Source organism: Suricata suricatta, chromosome 1, assembly GCF_006229205.1.
Source record: "Suricata suricatta isolate VVHF042 chromosome 1, meerkat_22Aug2017_6uvM2_HiC, whole genome shotgun sequence".
Lineage (NCBI taxonomy): Eukaryota > Metazoa > Chordata > Mammalia > Carnivora > Herpestidae > Suricata > Suricata suricatta.
This window is the reverse complement of record NC_043700.1, coordinates 103,438,578-103,464,903: the sequence shown is the minus strand read 5'-3', so window position 1 is coordinate 103,464,903 and position 26,326 is coordinate 103,438,578. Positions and strand designations below refer to the sequence as shown.

The 26,326-nt window shown below is 36.5% G+C and overlaps 1 protein-coding gene across 21 annotated transcripts in view; it reads right to left on the bottom strand.

Moving 5' to 3' along the window:
• The window catches only part of CAMK2D (calcium/calmodulin dependent protein kinase II delta), a 293,523-nt gene that overhangs the window by 206,521 nt on the left and 60,676 nt on the right, over positions 1-26,326 (bottom strand). For all 21 annotated transcript variants that reach the window (XM_029941778.1, XM_029941727.1, XM_029941673.1 and 18 more), the window contains exon 3: positions 3,184-3,243. In XM_029941778.1, coding sequence (XP_029797638.1) covers positions 3,184-3,243 — 60 coding nt within the window. The remainder of the gene's footprint in view (positions 1-3,183; positions 3,244-26,326) is intronic.

Genomic DNA, 26,326 nt, shown 5'->3' with positions numbered 1-26,326 from the left:
AATCATCTCTCTTTACATGACCACACACAACACCATCAGATTGGGTAACATGAATATCAAGTTAAGATACTCAGTTAATTTTTTGAGGAACCTCCACACTGTTTTCCAGAGGGGTTGCACCAGTTTACATTCCCACCAACAGTGGGATCCCAAGGGATACAGGAGTGCTGATGCAGAGGGGCACATGTACCACAATGTTCATAGCAGTACTTTTTAACAATAGCCAAATCATGGAAAGGGCCTAAATGCCCATCAACTGATGAATGGATCAAGAAGATGTGGTTTATCAATGGAATACTACATGGCAATGAGAAAGAATAAAATCTAGCAATTTGTAGCAACATGAATAGAACTTAAGGGTGTTATGTTAAGTAAAGTAAGTCAGGCAGAAAAGGACAGATACCATATATTTTCACTCATAAGTGGAACAGGAGAAACTTAACAGAGGACCATGGGGGAAGGGGAAGGGAAAAGAATAGTTGGGAAGAGGGAGGGAGACAAACCATGAAAGACTCTTGAATACTGAGAACAAATTGAAGGCTGATGGGGGGTGGGGGAGAGGGAAAGGAGGGTAATGAGCATGGAGGAGGGTACTTGTTGGGATGAGCACTGGGTGTTATATGGAAACCAATTTGACAATAAACTATAAAAGAAAAAATAAAAATAAAAAGAGTAAAAAAAAAGATAATCAGTTAAGATAATACAGAATGAAAAACAACTCAGACAGATTTGGTGGAATCCACTGGGCAAGCTCTGGCCTTTGAGTTTTTACACCAGTTGTTTGTCCCCTCTGTCTATTGATGCTTTTTTTTCCCTAGAGCAAAATGATTTGCTTCCTCCTGTTCTTCAGGTCTTTCTTCCAGTTTCATTCTCAGTGAAGTCACCATGACCAACTATCTAAAATCAAAATCCCCCAGCATTCCCAATTTCCATTCCCTGCTTTATTTTTCTTCCCAGTACTTACCACTATATAACATCCTATGTGTTGTTTATTGTCTGTATACCCAAAAAATGCAACCTATATGAAAACAGGTATAATGGTCTATTATATTACTGCTGTATTACCAGAAAATTAACTTGTTGAGTAAAGGAATTATATGAATGAATTTGCCACAATTATAATTTTTGAGAGTGAGTCTTAGAAGGTTAATCTATCGATGAACTCCTGGAACTCTTGGAAGATGGAAGAAAACCTCAAGTGAGGCAACCAAGGAGCCATAATCTTGTCTGCTATGGTCCACTGAAAAAATTATGTGTAGTGTCAGGGCATGTAAAAAGTGTGTCTAGCTCAGAAAACTTTAGAACTTTCCCCTGTGTACAACTTCCCCTTTGTTAGGAAGGTTACTAACATGGGTTTTCAAAATGAAAATTGTTCTTGTTTTAGTTTGAGTGTCTTTAGAATGTTTGACTTTGGTCTACTAGAGGAAATGAGGACAACTAGTTTCAGTATCTACAAAAACTGAGTTTCACAGAAAGACCTTGATTAAAAACAAAACAAATAACAGCACTCATTCATAAGAATAACAAGTGCACCAAACAAAAATTTCACTTTATCTTAAACCTGAGCAAGAACAGTGTTCTTTAAACCATAGTGGGTCATACGGTGTAATTTCTCACGAGCCAGTATCATGGGCTGAACTGGGTCACTCTAAAATTTTGTCTCAACCCCAGTACCTCAGAAAGTGACTGTATTTGAAGATGAGGTTTTGAAAGGGCATTTAACTTAAAATGAGGTCATGAAGGTAGACCCTAATCCAAAATGATGTCGCTCTTATAAGAAGAAAAAAATCACAACAGAGATGAGACCATGTGAAGACACAGGGAGAAGACATCTATCTACAATCCAAGGAGGAAGGTCTCAGAAGAAACAAACCCGGCCAACACTTTGACCTCAGATTTCCTACTTCCAGAATCGTGAGAAAATGTCTCTGGTAAAGCCATTTAATCAGCTGCAGTTTGTCATGGCATCCCTAACAAAATAACATAGCCAACAAAGAAATGCCAAAGACTGTCATCAGGCTAAGATACTTAAAAAGAGGTAGATTTATATTTCAGTGTTGTTTTGTTCTGTCTCCAACCAAAAGGTTCACTTTAGACAGCTGCTAGTTAATGTTTCAGATTAACTTGGTAGTATCCGTTCATTCACTTAAGAACCTAAGAAGTATGCAGGATACTAAAAACTTCAAGTCAGGAATAGAAATTGAATGGTCCTATTCTTAAAAATAGAAGAGCTATAAACCTTCTCAGTAAATGATTTTGCAATTCTACCACATTATCAGTCCCTCTCTTACTACTTTCACATCACAAACAATTTGGTTGTGATCTGAAAGAAATCTCACCAGAGCTGGGGCAGTGACATTTATCCAAAATAATCAAAAAGACTGTCAGAGAATCATATTCTTGTTCTTTCTTGTTGTTTTTTTGGTTGTTGTTCTTTTTCTTTCCTTTGTTTCTTCTATTTTTCTTTCCTTATTGTGAACATTATCATACTATTTTAGAATTCATGAGGGATAATATTCTAAAATAACTTTACTAGTCTCTGGAAAAGAATAGTGATTATAAGAAAAGCTCCTCAGAGGACAAGTAAAAAGTAATTTAACTGACTAAAATAATGTCATAAATTCTGTATACAAACTTCAGCAATAGCAGACAATCCTTGAAAACACATAAAAGCACTATTCAACTAATAACACTTTATATCATTTTTAAAGTGCCAGTATATATAGAATTGCTACCTTTTGAAAATTGTTTCAAAAATTTTAAAGAATCAAATGTAATCAAGACCAAAAATTAGAAACTTATTTCTTAAAAGTTGCCAATAGTCTACTGAGAGTCTGGGTGGCTCAGTCAGCTGGGTGTCTGTCTTTGGCTCAGGTCATGATCTCACCAGTCAGAGTTCTAGCCCCTCAGAGTTCAAGTCCCACATAGGCTCTCTGTGCTGACAGCTCAGAGCCTGGAGCCTGTTTCAGATTTTATGTCTCCCTCTCTCTCTCTGCCCCTCCTCCACTCACCCTGGTATACATGTGCGGGTGCTCTCTTTCTCTCTCAAATAAACAAACATTAAAATAAAAACATTTTTATAAGTTGCAAATAGTCTAAATTACTAAAGAAACATTTTTGTTGTGGATAAACAATACATACATTTTAATTAACATTTAAAATACACTGAAAAGATTTCCTTACCAATATTGGGGTGCTTCAAAAGACGGCAAATTCTAGCTTCTCTTTCCAGTTTCTGATGATCTGTTTAAAAATAATAAAATAAATCATAACTCTTAACAAAAATATTAAAAGATAATAACCAGCATATCAAAATGACATAAAGCCTTTACATATTGATCTTCTGATCTCTTTTTAAAATTAAAAAAATATTTTATAGTTTATTTATTTTTGAGACAGAGTGAGATAGAGCACGAGTGGGAGAGGGGCAAAGAGAGAGGGAGACACAGAATCTGAAACAAGCTCAAGGCTCTGAACTGTCAGCACAGAACCTGATGCGGGGCTCAAACCCACAAACTTCAAGATTATGACCGAGCCGAAGTCAGATGCTTAACCAACTGAGCCACCCAGGCACTCCTAATCTCTTTTTAAAAAGTGATAATTTGTAACTAAGTAAACATAATATAGTTGAACAATCTAATTTTCTTTCTTTCTCTTTGGCTTTTTGCTTGATAGAGTGAGATCCAGAACAGAGCTGAATTTAGACAGGTTGGAGAAAACTGAAAATGGCACAATAGCATTGTTCTATCTTAAGTATATATTATTACAACAACTTAAATAACCCAATATAGACATACACATTTAAGCAGAGGATGCCTATCTAGACACTGGAATGCCATGGAAACAGTACTAAGTAGATTTACAGTTTGTCCCTAATGAAGAAGTACTTCCTGTGCAGTCATATTTTCTATCAGCCACTCTTCATTCAATTGGTGGTTCAACTTCCTAGGTTTATGATGCTCTTCCTTATATCAGAGACTTCCAAAAATCCCAAATTTCTTATTTATCTTCACCCTTCTGTTTACCTAACCATTTCTCTGAAAGAGCATGACCACAGTAAACTTGCATTTTAAAAACTATTCAGATACTCTTCTTTGGCTTCTTTGTGGTGGTTCATATACATATATTTATAACCAAAAATCACTGGTCAAATTAGAAAATAAATGGCAAAAGAAGACAAGAACAGAGCAGAAACACATGTTGCCAATAAGGACAGCATTGCAGAGTGGTCATTAGTGGAGAGCCTTACATAAATGACTGACTTAAATCTTACAATAGTCCTGTGAGAATAAGCAAATTATCCCTATTTTAAAAATATTAAAACTAAGGCATAAAGAGGTTAAGTGATTTGCCCTAAACTACAAACTTAGTGGCATCTACCAAATCAGTTCTCATTAACTAGAATCATAAAAGATCCTTAAGAGAAGGAGAGGAAAACCCACCTAACTACCCACATATAGTGTATACCAGTCACCCTCGATCTCTGTGGTCTCAGAACCCCCTAGCACTCTTAAAAATTATTGAGGGCCCCAAAGAGTTTTATTTATATGGGCTAGATCTATTAATGTTTACTCTATGAGAGATAAAACTAAGAAAAACATTAAATATGTATTAATTCATTTAAGACAACAATGAATCCATTATATTAACATAAGTGACTGCATTTAATTTTTAAACATTTTATTTGGAAATAACAAACTTACATAAAATTTGAAGAACAGTACTAAAAACACTTATATACCGATACATTAACACTTTACCCATTTAAAAAAATAATTTATGCTTTCTCTTTCCCTACGTATGTATATATGTCTGTGTAGATTTATATACATATTAATATAAATATATACATACAAATAAATGGGTTTATACCTAATTTTTTTTTACCTGAACCATTTGAGTGTAAGTTACAAACATCAGGGCTCTTTCCCCCCCTAAAATGTCAGTGTGTATTACCTAAGAATTCTGATCTTCTCTTATAATCACAGACACTACATTTATCAGCTTCAGTAAATGTCACATTGATACTTTACCAGCCATATTACAGAAGTGATATTTGATCACATTTATATTAAATTGGTTAGAAAAAAGTCACTAAGCTGGCCCACTTTTAAGGAGAGGTATATATACAAGGGCAAGAATACAAAGAAACAAAGATCACTGGGGCCTTCCACGTCTAACTTTATAGTAGTGCTGATGTTTTCATGAGCTTTTGCTTCACTTACTTTTTCTTCCATACTATCACATAACTTAGTGATCTCCTATGATTCATGAGGCATTCTGCACTCTCCTACTGGGGTATTTTTGACATCCTAAAGTTTTCATTAAAACCAGAATTGAGTGATAATGGATATCCTTCATGTTCAACCTCCAGTTTACAACTTCCTTTAGAGGGAGTAGGTAGGTGAGGAGTGATTAAGTGCACCTATTAATACCAAAAGCACATTTCTCTATTTATCCCTCTAAAGGGATGATTGAGTTTTACACATTTAAAATTTCCTTTACTTCTAATTCTCTCAGCAACAAAAATCCTACATCCTACCTCATGATTCCCAGCTCACAACTACAGTGGTAAAAGGCAAAGACAGATTATAAAACGTAAGACATCCATAATACCATTTATATCACCATCTAAACATCTTCTTTTATTATCCACACACCCTGTGACTACTGAAGAACAAGCTTTATTTATCATTTGATATTTATTAAAGTATTCAAACTAAAATAGTTTGACTTTTTTCTTCCTTTGAAGCTCAACTCCACACTGTTATAATGAATAAAAATATAACCCTTCAGGCAGTAATAGTCTTGGGCCTGATAAGATACATGTTATTAGCAATGGATGGTTGAAAAGCTACCATACAAACAATGCCAGAAGGAAAACATGTTATCATTCAGTTTGACATGGCATCAGTAGGGAATTACCTAATGCAAAGATCTCCAGATTTAAATTTTCTTTTAATATTTATTTTTAAGAGGGAGAGAGAGAGAGTGAGCAAGAGAGAGCATTCACACATGAGCAGGGGAGGGGCAGAGAGAGAGATGGAGAATCACAGGCAGGCTCCAGCCTCTGAGTTGTCAGCACAGAGCCCGATGCAAGGCTTGAATCCATGAACTGTAAGTTCATGACCTGAGCTGAAGTCAGACGCTCAACCAGCTGAGCCATCCAGGCGCCCCAAGATCTCTGGATGTTAAAAGTTTCTGAGAATTTTGAGAAAATGTAGTCACTTTAAGATACTTAAGTGCAAGTCAGCTTTAAGATACTTTTAGATACTTTTTTAATTTAATAAGGTATTTTATTATTAAAATGAGGTGATAAATGTGAATTTGAACCTAATGAAGTAAATCCTTCACTCCTGTTCCAAATCAAAATTTAATATTTATGGAGAATAACTCTCATCTCATATGGAAATTAAAGGGCAAGCCTTAATTCTCTTTCACAGAGTAATAGGAGTATCACTAAAACTACATAAAGCAACAACTTATTTACCTGGCAACATGAGTGAATGAACTTTGATCAAGGTAATTTCAAAAGTAACTACCCTCACAAATGACAAACAACTTAAAATGTTAATAACCTCTTAGGGGTAAAATAAACAATCATTGCTTTCTTAACTAAATTACATATAAAATAATCTAACCTTTTTTGACACCATGGGGTCATCATGATTAACACTAATTATTACCCTGCCATAATTCATTGAAGTCTTCAGAGGCTACTGAGGTGTGAAAGGCCACAGGGTATCACTCTGTGTTCAGTCTGTCCCCTACTCCTCAATACAGAATCACCTTGTCAGCATAGGCAATGCCAATGGATGGTCTGGGCAGAGGGAGGAGGTTTGTTGTCATAATTGGTAAGTGTATCACTTCTTCCTCTAAATACTCACACACAAGTGTAAATATACGACTTAAAGAAGACATGGATTTGCTACACTCAAAAGGGTTAAATTCTTCTAGTTCCCCTTCCCTACAAACAGATTCCCACCCATAAAATAGTCTTATAGAGCAGTTATGGAAGAGTAACTCCTCATTGTCCAAGAAAACAGAATGTTTAAAACCCAGTTTTATCATTAATGTCTGTTCTGCCAGCCTTTTGCTTTGCCAGAGTAAGCTGCTGTCTCCCTGGGCCCTCTTCTCCTTGGTTGTTCCTTGGCCCAGTGCTCCAGTTTGAGATCAATGCCTTAGACCTATCTATTTTTGAGAGCAGGTTAATCCTGCCTTTCTGGCTTCTCCACTACAACCAACCGAACTTGATTCTTAACTTTGTCACATGTGTTTGGTTTCTAAGAAGCTACAGTCTCGAGTTAAGAGACATCCCTGCTCCCCATCTGAATCACACCTGGCTGGCTATCCATTTTCAGAGGAGGAAAGATTAAACAAAATGGATCTAAACCACACTAAGTTTGTATTGTAGAATTTTTTATTATACCTCTTCTATTTCTTCCCCAGTGTTTTACTGTCCAGCTTTTACTGCTGCATCCTCAGTACAGAAAACAATTTTAGGTATACGTAACAGGCATTACATAAACCTTTGTCAAATGAATGACTGAATTACAGACAACTGCCTTTTCCTTGTTTCATCATTGCTATGAACTAAGAATGGAGGAAACCAGGATATAGAAATATAAAACACTCACAAATACCCTGGCAGTGATAACCTGAAGAGATATTTCCTGAATAAAAGGGCAATCCTTAGTATACAGATTCTGGCATGCTGTAATGTGACTACTCAGGACTTATTCCTAAAGGTTTTAGAATTACATTGTGAATACATTTTTCTTGTTAGAGAAATTACTTCAAGCTTAATGAGGCATTCCTTTGGTAGGAATATAGATTCTGTCCATTTAAGTAGGTCACACTTAAATCCACACTGTAAGTTTGAAGGAGCTATTTAAAGGAGGTTGCTTCATTATAAAACCTGAGCATGATGTATATGGATGTGAAGCTGTCGTATTCATTTAACAAAAGGTTTTTTTAATTCATAACTAAATATTATCCTTTCATTTTATCCTTTTATTTTAAACTAGGCTTAATCCACATAAGTTTGATTTTTTAAAAACTATTTGACCTAGATTTTTTCTCACATTGGATATTGGTCACTTCCCATTATTTTCTGCTGCCCACTAATATCCTGGATATGTCAGTAAGATTCTGTAACTATATATGATGATGTTCTTCCTTTCATGGTAAAGGAGAATCAGATATATGTGCTAAAAGTTCATATATCTTAATTTGGGAGTGAAACCTTCTGAATTGCTTTTTCTGTGTGGGAAGCTCATGCAAATGTTAAATTCTGACTTATGATGTCAGTCAAACCTCCATTCTATATGGACTGGACACCATGGTTTATGATTTCTTTTTGTGGAAAACTTTTTTTCCCCTGCTTTTTTAAACACCCATCATATGGGAGACAATTCAGGCCTCTACTTCATTTTACCTTCTGCAATTTCAGCTGTGGAGGAAGATGAAATTGTCCACAGGTGACAGAAACATAAAAAGCCTGTGATAAAAGTTCCTGATTCTGTAGAACTCTACACACACAGGCAATCCAGAGAGATGGAAAAACTTCAGGTTTCAGAGTAAAACGGACAAAAGTTGCTATCTGGTTCTATGACTTAATACTGGCTTGGTATCAAATTTCCTTGACTGCTCAGAAGAGTCATTGATAAAATGGGCAAAAAATATCTAGCAGCAGGCAGTGTATCTGGTACTTGGTAGGTACTCGACAAGGGATGGTATATCATTACTACTGTTATTGTTACTAGAAATCCGTTTAACTTAAAAAAAACTAAATTCTGACAGCTACTATTAATTCCATCAAGTATTATTCATCTTACGCATTCTCTAGTATACTATGAAAGTAACTTTTCCATAAAATCATATATTTATGCTATTTAGGCTACTTATTGTTAGTTGAAACAATGGAAAAACCACTGATATCTGTGGTCAGAAAGAGACAAATACAGTAAAATATGGACAAAAACACCTAGTTATTTGATGTTATTGAATATTCTAAACATCTCAAAAATAAAGAATACAGGAAAACAATTTTGAGTATAGAATTTTTAAACAAATTAAACTGACTTGTTTTATATGCAAACTGTACTTTTTATTCATTCATTTCACATATCCCGAATGAATGATGTTCTGATAGTAATTTATCATAATATTTCATAGAGAACTACTGGATAATATATTTAGCCAATTTTCTAGAAATGTAAAAGAATAAACAGTAAAATCTGATGGCACCACTCTTAAGATGTCCTGCAGGAGAAACATTTTCCCTCTTCAATGACAACAATGACATTTATTCAGAGACATAACATTGTATCTGCTACAAACATAATCCTGAATATAAAATTATGAAATGCAAAACAAAATCTCCATAAGACTCCTCTCTTTTTTTTTTCACGCATGTAAAAGCAAAAGGCATTTATCATCACGGCTTCGGCTCACCGGGCCTACGTTCCGTCTCACAGCCTTCACCAACGCAGTGGATCCGTGCTGAGAGGCAAGACTCCTCGTGAATAGCAATTTAAACAAGGCTACACTATGTACAACTCTCTTAGAAATTCAAACAGTGAACACTAATTTATATAAAATACTTTCATATAAATGTTCAACCTCTGATTATACAGAATATATAGAACATCTATATTCCTACCAAGAATGAAGGTGGGACTACTCTCTTCAGACTTATAAGGAGTCGTATGAGAGTCTCTCAGTATGTACGCCTCTCATTGGTTTCATGTGATGGCCTAAGAGAACCTGAACTGAGCTTTTATCCTCTGGGAGGGGGAGACAGGGGAGTCTTCTAGAATGTAGGCACAGGGCAAAGAATGCAGAAAAGAAGACCCTTGCTGGAATGCAGATTTTCTCTAGATGATCAAGGGAGGAGATGGACCAAAACCTTGTTTATGGCCCTCATAGTACCAGGTGACACCCGCCAGCTCTCCTCCTATATTCAAAGCCTCTCATGATGCTGCCATCTTTCTCTTATGGACATGTCTCTGCCTGCCTGTGTGTCTCCGATTTTGCTAACATGGTGGCATCACTCACTGCACGTCCTAGGGAAGGGAACTGGGACTGTGAGGGTCCCCAACAGATGAAGCAAAACAGGAAGCAAAAGAACAGGAGGGTGGTACCCAGAACAGATACATAGCTGGGACAAGCCTCTGCAGTGAGTCACAGTCAAGGTTTGTTTACAGGAGGAGGGCAAACTCTACTAGACAGCATTTTCTCTCCACATTTTTAAAAATTATTTTTTCTAATGTTTATTTTGAGAGAGACAGTGTGAGCAGGGGAAAGGTAGAGAGAGAGGGAGACACAGCACCTGAAGCAGACTCCAGGCTGAGCTGTCAGTACAGAGCCCAATGTGGGGCTTGAATCCACAAACTGGGAGATCATGACCTGAACTGAAGTTGGAGCTCAAGGGACTGAGCCATTCAGGTCCCCCCCTTCGCCACATTTTTATTTAAATTCTAGGTATTTACCATATAGTGTAATATTGGTTTCAGGAGTAGAGTTTAGTGATTCATCATTTACATATAACACTCAGTGCTCATCACCAGCGCCCTCTTTCATACCCATCAACCACTTAGCCCATCCCCCACTCAATTACCCTCCATCAACCCTCAATTTGTTCTCTTTGACTCTCTGTTTGCTTTTCTCTTTTTTCTTCCCTTCCCATTTGTTCATCTATTTTGTTTCCCAAATTCCACATGGATGAAATCATATGTCATTTGTCTTACTCTGACTTATTTCACTTACCATAATACACTCTAGCTCCATCCACATCGTTGCAAATGGCAAGATTGCATTCTTTGTGATTGCTAAGTAATATTCCATTCTATAAATATACCACATCTTCTTAAATGACATTTAGAATACAGGGTGTTAGACTGAGCGTCACACAGAACAGAGAACTCAAGAGTGTGATTGGAAGCTGTTCTGGCTCAAGTGGTGGTTAATATCAAAATACAACTTTCTTATTTTAATTAAGTAGGCTCCACACTCAATATGGGGCTTGCACTCACAACCCTGAGACCAAGAACTGCATGCTCTACTGACTGAGCCAACCAGGTGCCCCAAAACAAACCTTTATATAAACAAATTATGGGGATATTAATTGGCACATATTAAGAAGTAAAGACATTTCAATTTATCTATATATTTATTTTAATTGTTCATCAATAATTTAATTCATACATCATTTAAAAAATTATTTTAGTCTTATTCCTATAGAAGAGTCATGAGATGAACTTTATATAATATCTCATTCTGCCCCAGTCTCTAGAATTTGATCTATACAGCACTTTTCCCAAGTGTAATTTTACTTGTGCTTTTGGAAGAGTTTAGCTGCACAATTCCATCCTCGTGTTTAGGCATAACAGAGCTAACTCACTTGAGACACCATATATTAAAATCTTTTAAACTTACTACCTAGAGACTAAAAGGACCCTGAATGGAAACAAGGCACACTGAAGATAAATACGATCCATGCATTACCATTTTTTTCCAGTGGCCCATATGATTTTTATAGGCAGTTGCATAGTAACACAAGAGAGCCTTTACTTCAGGGATTTCATGGTAAGAAAAATAAATTTTTCTTGCTGTGATAAACATATTTTGCTATTCTTAAATATGTTTCTTCTAATAACTGAATACACATAATATATTCAAAACATGAAAAGTATAAAACATATAATTTTCCACAGAACCTTTTTTCCTCATGTAGTTTAATGTTAATACATTAATAACAAATGTAAAAAGATAACCCTGGATAACAATTTAGAAGAATGAAAAAAAAAGGAGAGACACATGGACTTTTATGGTTCCTTTAAGCATCTGGAGCATTCAGTCAGTCACTTTTCTGCTAATGAGTTTCCCTCAGAGGGAACTACGAAGCTAACAAATCTTAAACTTCAGGGCCTTTTGGATGCATGGATCTCTAAAGGATCTTAGCTATTGGATGGTTCTCATAAAGCTTGCAGAACAAGATGTTTCAACACAATCAGTTATTATCATTATCTCCTTCCACTGCCTCATCCCCCTCGATCATGCCTTCCCTGGTAACGAGTGATACCGAGTGGCCATGAACATGTTTGAGATCTAGCCACTTCTGGGTATAGTTGTGTCACTATTAGTCATCCCAAGATAAGAATGCTGCCAGGAATATGCCCACCTCCCAGCCCACTGTAGACTGATAGGACATTCCAGTATGTGAACTTGTACTCCGAACACCCCATGACTGTAGCTGTGCAGAGGAGAAAGAACGATGTTTATTTTTGCTATTTTTTCTAACTTCAGTTTTGCTTTGCAATATCTGTCAGCCCCTTAGGGTCATAATTTCTTTTGACTATTTTCATTCTAAATATAGATTTACTATTGAATTTCATTTTGTTTTTGTAATTTTGCTTTTTTAGGGAGAATCTTCTAAATAGTATAATTCACAGGATCTATACTCCTTATTATAGTTACCAAAAAAGGTAGAAGAAAACTTGTTAAAATTCTAAACATAACAAAATCACAATAAAGTTCCTCACGAAACTTCTGTTAATTTTCTTTACGTAGATACTCATTTATATTACTAAGTTATGTATTAAAAAGCTATACACATCTTTTTTTAATTTTTTAATGTTCTATTTATTTTTGAGAGAGAGACAGAGAGCGAGCAAGCGAGCAGGGGAGGGTCTGAAAGAGAGGGAGACACAGAATCAGAAGACAGGCTCCAGGCTCTGAGCTAGCTGTCAGCACAGAGCCCCACACGGGGCTCGAACCCACAAACCACGAGATCATCACCTAAGCCAAAGTTGGATGCTCAACTGACTGAGCCAACAGGTGCCCCTAAAAAGCTGAACACATCTTATATTAGTCATGAGTGACTGACCACAGCAAAAAGATCAGCAAGTTGAAAATCAGGGAGAAAAAAATGACTCCCAGTACATGCTCTGCAAGGGATTAAGGGCAGAAAAGAGCAAATCTTATAAAACTGAAGAACTATATTTATTCCTCTCACCCCTATGTGAATATTACATATTTGAGATGATTTATGTTTACATTTAGGGGGAAAAATTCCTTGTTCAAACATGGTACTTATGTATATTATGAACATATTTATTAAACATTTTTATTAAGCAGACACAAGAACACTGATGTTTTGGAAAATAAAGTAACTCATTATGTCTAACTACTTATGAACAAATAATTAAGCTTGAAATCACAGGTTTAATTATATACCCTTCCAATTGGAGAAGGCAAGTGAAACTATCATTTATTGATCTATATTCCCCAAGTTAAAATAAAATCCAAACACCAAGTCTTGTCTCTACATATTTAATCACATGTCTAATTTACCCACATCTTGAGGATGTTTTTATTTCATATACATATTCACAAACATACACACAAACAGGAGGTTTATTTAGCCACCTAAGTAAAAAAAAAATACTACTGAAACAAGATATTAAAATAAAGTAATGGGTTCAGTTTTCATTGAAATTCTGAAGGCTAAAAACAATTGTCAGGTACGGGATGCTAAAACCATATACTCAGGACTTGCCAAGTGGTCAGTCGAAGGAATTCTGCCATTATGAGCCCACTGCTCACGTCCAACTATACAAGACAGGTAATGAGACCACCAGGGAGGACTGCTCGGGATGGAGTCCTCAGAGCAGTCTTCACCCCCTTCCCCCTGCCCCCCACTGGAAGGTAGCTTACTCAAGGACACTAAATTGAGGGAGGGAAGGGGTATGTCGGAGAGAAATATCTGAAGAAGTTCATCCCCTACATATCGAGCAAAATAAGAACAGCTTCCTATTTTAAACCAGACTTTGAAGGCATGAAATTTTGGATGACTAGGTGCCCTGGAAATGCAAAGCAAAGTAGGCTCCAACGTAATCAGGCTATACTTCTACCATCAACAAGACAAAGATCTACATTTCTGTGAGCTAGATGGGAGCCCCTCGGAGGTACAGATTGTTTTACAAGGGACAGTTCCCAAGAGGATCACCTTAAGAGGCAGTGTGACCCCCCCCCCAAAAAAAAGAGTGGACTGCCAGAAGTCCATGTGTTGGAAAGGCAGCTAAAAAAATCCAGCCAGGAGAGGCATAGCCATCATTAGCAAAAGTTCACTGATGTGCCCTAGGAGGAATCGTCCAGAAACCCACAAAAATGTCCCACAAGATCAGAAATGATGTACCTGGCAGACAGTAGTGAAATCAGACATGCACAGCTCCTTGTAGCTCTGTCCTGAAGGACCACAAACTGCAGCCAGCAAATGAGAGAGAAAGTGAGGTGCAAAAAGTGTTAGGTACCACACCTCTCTCTGGTCCCTGGAGTCTCTCAAGCATGAAACAGGCCTGACTTGGTAGAGGAGAGAAGTCTTAAATGATACTACACTGGTCAGGATTTTTCTTCGGCAATGAGACTATTGTGATTCAAAGGAAGTGCAAAGCTCTAATATCTGACCAACTTCCTGAAGGGCATGAATGAACATGTACAATGGGTTTGAGAGAGCAGGAGGAGGGTGGTTTCAATGGGGTACAAATGATCTGATTATAGTGCTTTCAAAGAACAGAGGTCACAACTGTTTCAACAAATCTAAAACCATATAGAATTTGGATTTTTTAATAGAATTTTAAAGGTTTATTTATTTTTGAGAGAAAGACACAGAGCATGACCAGGAGAGGGTCAGAGAGAGGGAGACACAGAATCCAAAAGAGGCTCCAGGTTCTGAGCTGTCAGCACAAAGCCCAATGTGGAACTCAAACTCAATGAACTGCAAGATCATGACCTGAGGTGAAGTCAGATGCTTAACCCACTGAGCCACCCGTGTGTGCCTAGAATTTGGATTTACTAAATACTGTTACTTCTTTCACATTGCAGTCCTCAGCATTCAGAGATCCATGTTCAATTTCCCATGGAAGCAGAGGTAGGAAGAACAGATTACATCAGAATACCTGTGATGTGTGTAGTTCCTAGTCAGTCACCTAAAATTTTTCTAGATAATTTACAATTTAGACTGTATCATCTTATTCCATCTGATCTTGAAATTATAATGCAACAGAAATGCAGGACAAAATTGTCTGCACTTAGAGAGTGTCATTCTTTTTTAATTTAATTAAAAATTAATTAATTTTGCAAGTGAGAGTGAGCATGAGCAGGAAAGGAGCAGAGAGAGAGTGAAAGAGAATCCCAAGCATTCTCCATGTATCAACGCAGAGCCCCACACAGAGCTTGATTTCATGAACTATGAGATCAGGACCGGAGCAGAAATCAAGAGTCTGATGCCTAACTGACAGCCACTCAGGCTCCCAGAGAATGTCATTCTTAATTCATCATTCTAGATGTCATCCTTCAACACTTCCTGGTAATGAATATTTATCTTTTGCCTAGAATCCTCCATCTCAAGTAAGTGCTGCATCATTTAGTATACGCATTTGCCACTAGCATGGCATTACAAACTGGGCTAGCTCTAAAGCAAAAGCTTTTTGCACCCTGCCTGGCCTGATGCTTATAGTTTACAAAAAGGCATATTAAATGTTACCCAAAATGACTTTGGTTCTTTCTGAACTATAAAAGAGGAAGATGCTTGCCCTTCTGTGGAAAATTTTAAAGCCATCAGGCAAAATCTGTCCTGGACTAACATGTGAAATTAATTTTTAACCCCATTATAATGAAGAGAATCCACTGCCTAGCTGCTAAGTGTTTGTCTGTAGAGTGACACTGAAAAAAATATCTGATTTGTGTCAATCCACAGGTATTCTGAGAATCAAAACAAGACTTAGTAACAACTGGAAAGTGGGCAGGGAAACCTCTAGGAGCTCATCATTTTTTCGTACCATAGTTAAATCAATGGCTGCTTCTCCCCAGGGAATCAAATGCCAGAGGCACTAGGGAGAAACCCACACCATTTGCTCCTTAAAACCTGAGACTCCAGGACTTCTGCCAAGTGACCTGGAAATATGGGACTGTGACCGGAGGCCTTTGAAAAGAGCATCTTGCATTAGCTTCTCACAGTAGAAGCAAATATGAAGCTAGAGTCCCCTGCATATTCCATCCTTGACATCTCACCTCTCTCCTATATAAGAAATCTTTTCTTCCTTTTCCCAGAGCCTTATTCCTGACTTATTTGTCCCATCCCTGTTTACCTTCTCCTTTCACCCTAATATTATTTTTTTAAATCTTACTGTAAAAAATGGTAGATTCCAACTAGAATACACACACACACACACACACACACACACGACATTTCAGCTAAAATAAATATCACTTAACACATCACTACCCAGCTATCCCATTATTTACATTTTGGTCCCTGTCCTGCCAGGTGTTTTTTGCATGTACATACAGGCTACTTCTGACTTTAAACTCATAGTGTATATACTTTTGTAAACTATTTTAATCTCTGAAGCAATTGCTTAATAAAAAGACAGACTGCTGGATGGCTGGCTAAACAAATGAATAATAAAAGCTAACAAACCAGCTTTTGGGGAGGCCGGAAGATCCTTCGTAGACAAAATTTGCCTTAATCATATCAGATGCCCCTCCATGCAATTTCTGTCAAAAGGACGTGACTGGCTCCTCAAAAAATTTGCATAAGTGGTATAGTTCCCATGGAATTAGAGGGGAAATTAATCACTCTAGTTCACTCTTGGGGAGAAAAAAACCTGAGACCCATACGTAAATAGTGAACAAGCAACCTTAATTTTAGTCACAGACGTAAAAATGTCATGTAAAATTTATAAAATTTGCAGGCTCATTTGAAAATAAAAACAACAAAATCTTCCATCTAAAATAGCTGCACTGTTTACTTCATTCATAATTTATTACTATGCTTTATTCATTAACATCTACTGTTTGTCTTTGAGTAAGCCAAGATCTATACAGGCTCAACACAAGTGATTACAACACAATTCCTGTCATCTTGGAATCTGCAACCCAAATGAGAAGACTCCTTTAGCTCTGATTCTATGTCCATATACTGGCCAAAATACAATGAAAAAATGGAAAAAAAAAAAAAAGATCGCCCAAAATCAAGGCTATCTCTATCATACAAACCATTCAAATCTTAGGAAATTTTTATTTGGCTAAAGTGGGTCTCCTTCCCTGATCTGTTCCCTGAACCCCAACCATTTAATCTACTTCCTTTATTAAAGATGTGGCACCTAGCCAGTCCTCTACTTCATTCACAGCCTGCCAACATGTTAGGCTACTTCCACAAACACGTGGACAACTATCCACACACAAAACTTCTCAGTTCCTTGACCACATTGTCTCCCGTGACCTTACCTTTTGCCCATTTCAGTCACTACTCTGGTAGTTATTCCTTGAACTTGATCATCCTCCTCCAGAGTCAGGAAGTTAAAAGCCCTAATCTCAACGACCATCAGGAGCATCACGAGTCCACTGACTCCCCCACTTCTCCCAATCCATAAGTCCTCTCCATTATTCACTTTCCTCCACATCCTTACTCTCCCCACCAGCCATCTAAGAGTCTCAAATGTGCCATGGTTCTCCCACCTCAGAACCTTTGTGCATGCTATCCCCACGGCTGGAATACTCACTCCTCCTCCTTTGTCTAATTTATACCTATTCATTCTTCGTATCTAAAACAAATTTTCCTCTTCAAGGAAGCCATTTCTAACATGCCCAAATCCTGTATTATTGGTTCTCGCACATGGTACAAATTCCACTTTGTTATTACTTGCTTCATTTGTGATTTTTTTTTTATTCAGTTGTAGCATTTTTTAAAATGATCTATCTCTGCAATAAACTATAAGGTCAGACAGCAGGATCTGTTTATTTTTTTGTTCACCATTTTATATCCGACATCTAAGACAGTGTCTGACACATAGTAAAGAAACAAGAAATGTTAAATGAGTTTGTAAGTAAACAAGGAAGGAGTAATACAAATATGAAACTAGGAATAAGAAAAGAATGGAGACTGATAAAACTGGTAGAACTAGGCTTACTTCCTTCTTTGGCTGGCTATAGAGATAGGAGGATAATCTGGTTAATCAATCCAGATGCTGCTGTAAGAATCAGACAAGACAAAAGCAGCTGAATAAGAAGGTCCTGTGTTAGCACTGGCCACTGGATGAGAACTGAGCTTAGATACCAGAAAATTCAATGTTTGTTGGATTGACAAAAATGGGATTAGTCATTAGATTATCAGAAAATTAAAATCAAGTTTATTTTATGTATGTTCAATACATAAGATGACATGATATGATATAATTTTTAAATCTGAATGATAGTCCTTGAATTAAGTAATCAGTTGAGTAAAAATAGCCCCATGTGCACAGGAAGAAAAAGTGGCTTTTCCTGGTGGCAAACATACAAACAAACATACAAACCTAAAGGGGATATCTTACTAGTGTTATGCAGGAAATCTGCATAAATACACATAGAAGAGTATCTAATAGCATCCTGATTCAAGCTTCAAAAATCAAAACTACTTTTTTAACAGATGTGAAATAAACAGCTTTGAAATAAACTACCATGAAAGTAAAGATTTTAAAAGCTACAGTAAAATTTCAAACAATAGAATATTTTATACTCTGATAGTTCTGGTCAGTTGAAAATTAGGTTGTTAGCTGAGGGTTAAGTGAAAGAAATTTTTTTTGCATGAATTATCATTAGAAGTCTTTGTAAGTTTTATTAACCCAAATCCCCCATTTAAAAAGAACAGTCCTATGAAGGAGCCACTTTTATGTGACAGGGCAAGCCCCATAGTGGGAAAAACTCAAGCAGAGGAAGCAGCTAGATCAAGGTGCTCTTCAGAAGCTGAGAACTCACAGAACCTCCGTCTTCTCGGGGGTAAGATGTGAAATCCTAGCACCACAGAGCACCTGCAAGATCCAAAGCATCCTCGGCATCTATTCTTCCTCATGACCTGTGGGCTATATACTGAGATCTTTTCCTTTTCGGTGATTCTATAATTGGTTCTGGAATTTTTAAAGTCTAGGTGGACACAAAGTACATCTAACCCAAGGGCATTTCCCAAGTCTAATATTCTAAAAATACTCACTTAAGTATAAAACACTAACAAGCATATAGAATTGCATATGCCGTAGTATCTTGTGCAATGATCATTCACAAAATGAACACACCCATACAGCCAGCACCCAGATGAAGAAACAGAACAAAACCAGCACCCAAAACCTTTCATGCTTCCAGCTCCAACTTCCCACACCAGAGTAACCACTATTCTGACTCCTAACAACATAGTTTAGCTTGTGCCTGTTCTTAATATGAAAGAAATAATACAATACGTTCTATGTCTTAGTGTTATTTTATGCCTGGAACATAGTCCATTCATGTAGTATTGCTCTGGTGGTCTGATGTACCAGTATCATTAAAAGATAAAAATTTGTTAAAATGAATGCATGGGCAGACAAAAAGAACAAATAAGAAAGTATGAAAAGCTGTTAATGCTGAAGGATTAAGGAGCTAATTACAAAGGCCTGGTAGTGTACTGAGATATTTACTTTATGACCACAACATAAAGAGATAGTGGGTCAAATCAAAAGTTGTTTAGGTTTACGTACATCCACATGCCAGATTTCATCTCTTAGCCTCTTCTTTACTAATACATTTTTAAAATGCTTACATCTCCCAAACCCCTTTTCTTCTGTTTAACTCTTTTCCTAGATGCCTGATATACAGACTAGTTATATATTCCCCAGTCTCTGATCTTCTGGATTAAAAACATGTAAAACTAATAACATGTAAAAACAAACAGAAAAATACTAAATTATATCCTTTATATGGATATAAGGGAGAAAAATCAAATTTTCAAAAAGTTACATAATTGAGTTTTGATAACTCTCATTCCAAAATCCAAAAAAATTAGAACCCAAATCTCTAAATACAACAAAATTAAACCACAAGCAAGGAAAACATCACCCTTCCATTACAATATAAAATCTAATTTCTTAGAAACCCTCAACATACATTCTTTTTTTTTTAAATTTTTAAAGCCTTTCTTAACTCAAATTAGTGATTTTAAATTTTTTTAATGTTTTATTTATTTTTGATACAGAGAGAGACAGAGCATGAGAGGAGGAGGGGCAGAGAGAGGGAGAGAGACACAGAATCTGAAGCAGGCTCCAGGCTCTGAGCTAGCTGTCTGCACAGAGCCTGACGCTGGGCTCGAACCCACAAACGTGATATCTGACCTGAGCCGAAGCCGGCCACTCAACCGACTGAGCCACCCAGGCGCCCCTCAACATACATTCTTTATAAGGATATCAAACTCATAGTAGCTGTCAAATTCCCTGCCTCCCCTTAGGACAAAGATAACCAAATCCAAACCATTTAGGAAGGAACAAAGAAAAGAAAAGGGAAGGAAGAAAAGGAAGAACGGTCCCGGCTAACACTCACCATGATGTATCTGAAGGTCAGCTAAAGAATACTTTCAAGTATGTATCTCTCATGCATACTGGAAAGAGCTGTAATATTTGATGCACTGATGTTTCTTTTCAAAGACTGATAAAAGTCAACTAAACACAAAGCTTAAGATAAATTTATTTAAAGATAAAAAAAAGTAATAAAAATTTTAAAGAGCTTACTATAAATGTCACTAATACAACTACAAACTTTACCTGTCAAAGATTTCATGTTCAATGGAAAAATCCTGTGCAACTGTCCTGCACTAAAATCTTCTCATAAACCTAACAGTGACTGAAACTTTATCTTTTTGGGTGAGCTTTATTTTAATATGAAAATATCATTTCCAAATTAATAAACTACAGAATACAGCACAAGTCTATTACCAAAAAAAACTATTCATTTGTAGCTTGAGGAATTCCCTTCTACTAGTCTTGTTTGTTATGTTAAAATTCTTAACATTGATCAGGTTCTGTGGAAGCAGAAGCTGAGACAGACTGTGGGGTGCAAGATACTTAAAGGGATCAAGACTTGGAAAGGAAAAGCGAAGAAAGGAAGGTCAGGGAGAGTAAGAACCTGAACTGTGACACAAGTCCAATAATACCTTGACCAACTGGACCATGGGAGAGACCGCTCTCTGCAGCTGCAGCTGACCTCTGACTGCTGGAAGCTCTACTTTCTGCCTACCACACTTCTGGCCACCCTGGCATTCTGAGGAGGGGGATCTAAATGGCCCATCTCACTCAGTGTCTGTCACAGTTCATGAATAGCACATGAACTTAAAAAAAAATTGTTTAATAAGTCCAAGAAGCTAGGTGGGACAAGAGAAGCAAACAAACTTAGGAATTAGACTTACTGCAGGGTAACTTCCCAATAGGAACTATCTAAATAGGGACTACTACTTTTACAGATGAGGACACTGAGGTCCACACAAGTGGAAATCTGCCCGGTCACACAGAACTGTAAGAGAAAATGCTGTTTGTGTCATGGGAAAACCTGCCCTTGGCCTGAATCTAGGTGACTCCCATTAGGAGATGGAGTGATGGCACTATCCTGTCAGGGACTGAGACAAACAAAGGCCTCCTAATGACAGGTCTGATTTACGAAACACTTCTCTCTAGGGCAGGCGCTGGGCACTTGGCTGGCATGGCCTAATTAATCTATACCATCTCTCAGTGAACAGGTAGATCACAAAGAGCATTACCCTAAATTAAGAGTCAATGAAATGCAGAAAAAAAATTCTGTAATTTTCCTATAGTCATTCAGTAAATTAAGGAAGTACCAGTAGAAGAGCAGGTATCTGATCCCTGTTGACTGTATTTACTGAGGTAAATATTCAGTTTTATCGCTAGCTGTATTTAAGCTTAAGCTATATTTTTCTTTTCCCTCCTTCCATGTCCCATGTATAATACTTCTATATTAAAAATGAAAAATGAGATATACTATATACTCATTATTTTCAGTGCAAAGACAGTGAGTAACATGGCCAGTCCTAACAGATCAGATCATTCACTAGCCACAGGAAACTTCAAGACTATTTCGAGAAACAAAATCTGACCTCAGATTTTATCCTGAATCCATTCCAAGCCATAAATACAAGAGATCATATTATTGAGGGAAAAAAATCATAAATACCTGATTAGTCCACCATTTAATCAAACTCTCGAGATTTCAATGATAATTGAAATACAAATAAATCATTGGTTTAGAGGACTTCTGCTTAAAGTGTGCCAAATAACATAAACATCCTTTTTCAGTTACAATTTTTGTTAGTTTTGTACTTCTGGTACATTTGTTCCCCTATTTCAACAAGTATCTTTAGTCAAAACTGAAATTCTCCACCCGCTGAAAAAACCCTGGGCTGCAGTTGAAGTGAACTTGAGTTTGAATCCTGCTCTGCTTTTTATTTTCTGGAACAATTCCTGAGCTTCCTTTGCTGTGTTTACATGATGAAAGACGATAATGCTTCACAGGGTGACTGCATGAATTAAATTAGTCCATACCCCAAACCTTTCATCACACAATACAAGCTAAATGTTTTAACTGCTTTGACAGAAGAGGAAGAACAATATATTGTTTTAATGTATTGGGTTTCTTTTAATCATTTCTAAATAAACTGTTTTAAACACAGAATAGGGTTAATGAGTAAAATGGCTCAGATTTTAAAAGGTAGTTCTAATTAATTTTTCAGAATTGTAGAATATTATCATTAAATGTTTCGACTCATTTTAAAAGTGTATAAACTTTTAAAATTCAAATTCCTCATTTATTTCAGTGCCTTTCAGCCTTCAATTTCCAGTTCAATACTGAATAAATTTTGGTGCAGTTATGAGTAGGCCAATCTTGTCTTCTCCTTTTTCCAGCTCTACTCAACAAAGGTGTCTCACCCTCTGTTTTGCTGAAATCAGGCAAAGACCTTTAATTTGGTATTTATCTTACTTAAAATCAGAAATTATATCATCTTAGCATTTACTACAGTAAACACGAGAAAAATGTTCTACTACTATTAAGTAAATGTTTTAATTCAAACATTCTTCAACTAAAATCAAAATAAAGTCAAAGTTTTACTCAAAGAAGGGCTCTATGACTGTAAAAAATCTGACTGAATTCACTACTTTCCTTAGAGAAATAAAAGGCTCTTAGTTTCACCATGTTCAATCATCTGCCAGTTTCCCTAAATACACTTGAATCAGATGATCTATAATCAAGAAAACAGAATAAAAGAGGGTACTGAGAAATTAGTCAATGCTCATTCAACATCTGGAAACTGACTTTCTAAATTAAAGTGAACAGAAGAATGGAGGGGCAAAATATTTTAAACCCAACTCATACGTGTTAATTTCCCCCATTCATGACACTTACTTGGCAATCTCAACTCCAAGAAATAAGCTGTGTGCACTAATTTTTCCCACCCACCTCTTATCATACACAGACAAGAGAAACTATTTTAAGTGGGTGTAATGATTTGGTTTCAGGCATTTCAAAATCCTCCACCACCTGCACAGGAAACTCTGACTGAAAACCAGGCAGGGCCCCTCAGAGCAGCACCCAGGACATGGCAACATGCCCAAAGGCTGAGTCTGGTTAAGAGATGGTCACATGAAATCAGCAGTGGGAACACAGTACTCCCAGTGAAAGGCACATAACACCTTTTTTTTTTCTTTTTCTTTCTTTTTTTTTTTTTGGTCAATAGAGGTTTGCAGAGCCAGATTCAGGTTGCATCTTACCTGCTTGCAATTCTAGGATGCAACTGATTCAGTGTTGAATTCAGTTTAATATTGACACTATCTCATGAGTGTGTACTATGAATCAGCCACTTTTATTAGGTGTACTGAGGGTGCAAAGCTGAGGAAAACAAACCGTAACTTCAAGAAGTCCTACAGATCAAGAAGGAAAAACATGGATAAATAACACCATACAATGAGACAGTTACCAAAACACTTACATATTAAGTATAGATGAAAGAGAAAACAATCTTATCTCAATGCAGAAAGGAGGGAAAGTTTAAGCTAGGCTTTGAAAAGTAAGTAGGGGCTTTCCAGTTAGACAATGATGAAGCAAATTCTAGACAAAAGTAGATCATGATTAACAGTATAGAGTCAGAAAATGTATTTGGAATGTTTGGAGAAGGACCACTAGTCTATGCACTGGACTATGAACAATGACCTCAAGCATGAGCTAACGAGAATCATAAAGAGCTGATAAATTCGTCCAATGCTAAGAATTTAGCATGTCCTGCTGCAGAGAATGTGGGTTTTAAGTAGAAGGCTGAGGAAACACATTTTTGTTTGCGAGGCAGTATGACACAGTGGTTAAGTACACATACAAGTTCTAAAGTTAGATTGCCTGGTTCAAGTACCAACTCTAACACTCAAGAGGTTTGTAAGCCGGGGCAAGCTCTTTGACCTCTCTGTGACTTAGTTTATTTTCCTATAAAATGAGGATTTTAATAGTACCTACCTCACGGAATGATTGAGAAGCTTATAAATTAAAACAGAACAGTGCCTGACATAAAGTAAGCAACACAAAGTGCTGGTTATGTTACTTTAGAAAAATACAGATATTATGGAGTATGAAACCAGAGAAGGAAAGATTACAGTCAAGGATTTCAATTAGGAGACTAATGATAACTGTTATCGGTAAAAATTAAAAGGATTTCTAAATGCATTTCTCTATAGAGATATCCAGATAACTATGTGCCCTATAAGCATAATAAAAAGTATATATACATAAAAAGTTACTGATCATACATTCCAAATAAGATTTGGTGTGTGTGTGTGTGTGTGTGTGTGTGTGTGTCCAAATCACTTATGCAAGCTACTAGATATGCCAGGTTACAACTTATAAAAACAAATATACTCCCCATAGACAACCTAGTAGGTATTATGTGTATAAATGTAATTTAAAATTTAGTAACCAAGTAGACGACTGGAAAGGATGAAAGCTTCTTTTTTCTCTTTACATGAGGAGACTCACTCAGAATGAGGGACACAGAAAATTATGTACCCCTTCCACCACCATCTTCCAGTCCTAGTGTCCAAGTTCAGCAGGAATAAAGAAAGTCCCATTTACTGGAAAAGCTTCAGAAACCTTTACCCAAAAAAAATCCATTTAAAATCCCAAAATTCTAGTTCTCAAAAAAATATTACTCTTCAGTTATAGAAATAACATCCAGGCCTCAACGTGCTATAGTGTCATTATTTCTAAAAATAAATTGAGCAAACCAAAGTCTTGAGGTCAGTTTTAAATAATGTGCTGCAGCAACTATATAAGCAAGTGGCCCCACTCCACCCCACTGCAGGCAGTGAGCTCCCTGCAAGGCAAGGCCTGCCCTTCCTCTTCTCTGGTGCGCATGTCTGCAGAGAGCCGGTGCTGGTTAACTGGACAGGCCTCCAAGGCAGAAGAAACCTCACAAAGACCTTCGTTTTCTGTCGACTGCCGTTAGTACGGCCCTGGAGAGAGCAAACCAATGAGGAGCAAATTCTTCAAACCAGAAGCTTTCCAAATAGCATCTCAATCTATCTCCCAGGATTCTGTAAAAATCCTGGGCATACCGCCTTGTGTAGGAGCCCTTGATACACCTTACATCATTTGAACAGATATATATAACTTATGTTCCAGATTTTAAAAAGGAAACTCATAAACCCAGATGGCAGTAATATGTCTATAACTACGAAAACAAAAATAGGTAATATTGTAAAAAGTGTTGAGATATTTTATGTCAATATAGTCATGAAAATTAGCCATTTATTAGAATAAAAACAGATATCTTTGGGAACTAGGAGAGATAGACAATATGTTCTCATATTTTCTTTGAAAATTATAATTAAAAATAAATTACATAAATGAATAATGAATGAATGCCAAATAACTAAAATGTACTGTACTTTATTCTAAGCAACATCTTTGACAGCAATATGTAAATTAGCTTTTATCTTGAAAGTAATGGAAAGAATTTATCAAAATATTTTCAAATAACAAAGTCCAAATAACTGAGATTTATGTATGTGAAAAGACACATTCTTGTATACCTTCACAGTATCAGTCTGTAACTTTTCTCAATTATCTGTAAAAACATCCATAAGCATACTAGATAAGATACTAAGATCTAAGATACTAAGGAGAAGAGTTTACTTTTCCTCTTTTGCTAACAAAATTGCCAAAATCTTAAATTATTTTTCTTTAGAAAAATATAATTCTGTAATAATTCTAATTATAATTATTCTATAACAATTCTAATATTTCTTTGGAATCCCTAATTTTCTTAAAAAAGGATTTGTATTGCCCCTTTGACAAGTGTACCTTTAAATTTAAGAAAGAAGTACACAGCTTACCTCTGGAATCATGTTCTTCCCTAATTAGGGGTCTGGGAAATTAAATCTGCCAAAGTCTTGAGCCACAAGCCAAGTACCTAGAGTCTTATAATACTCTG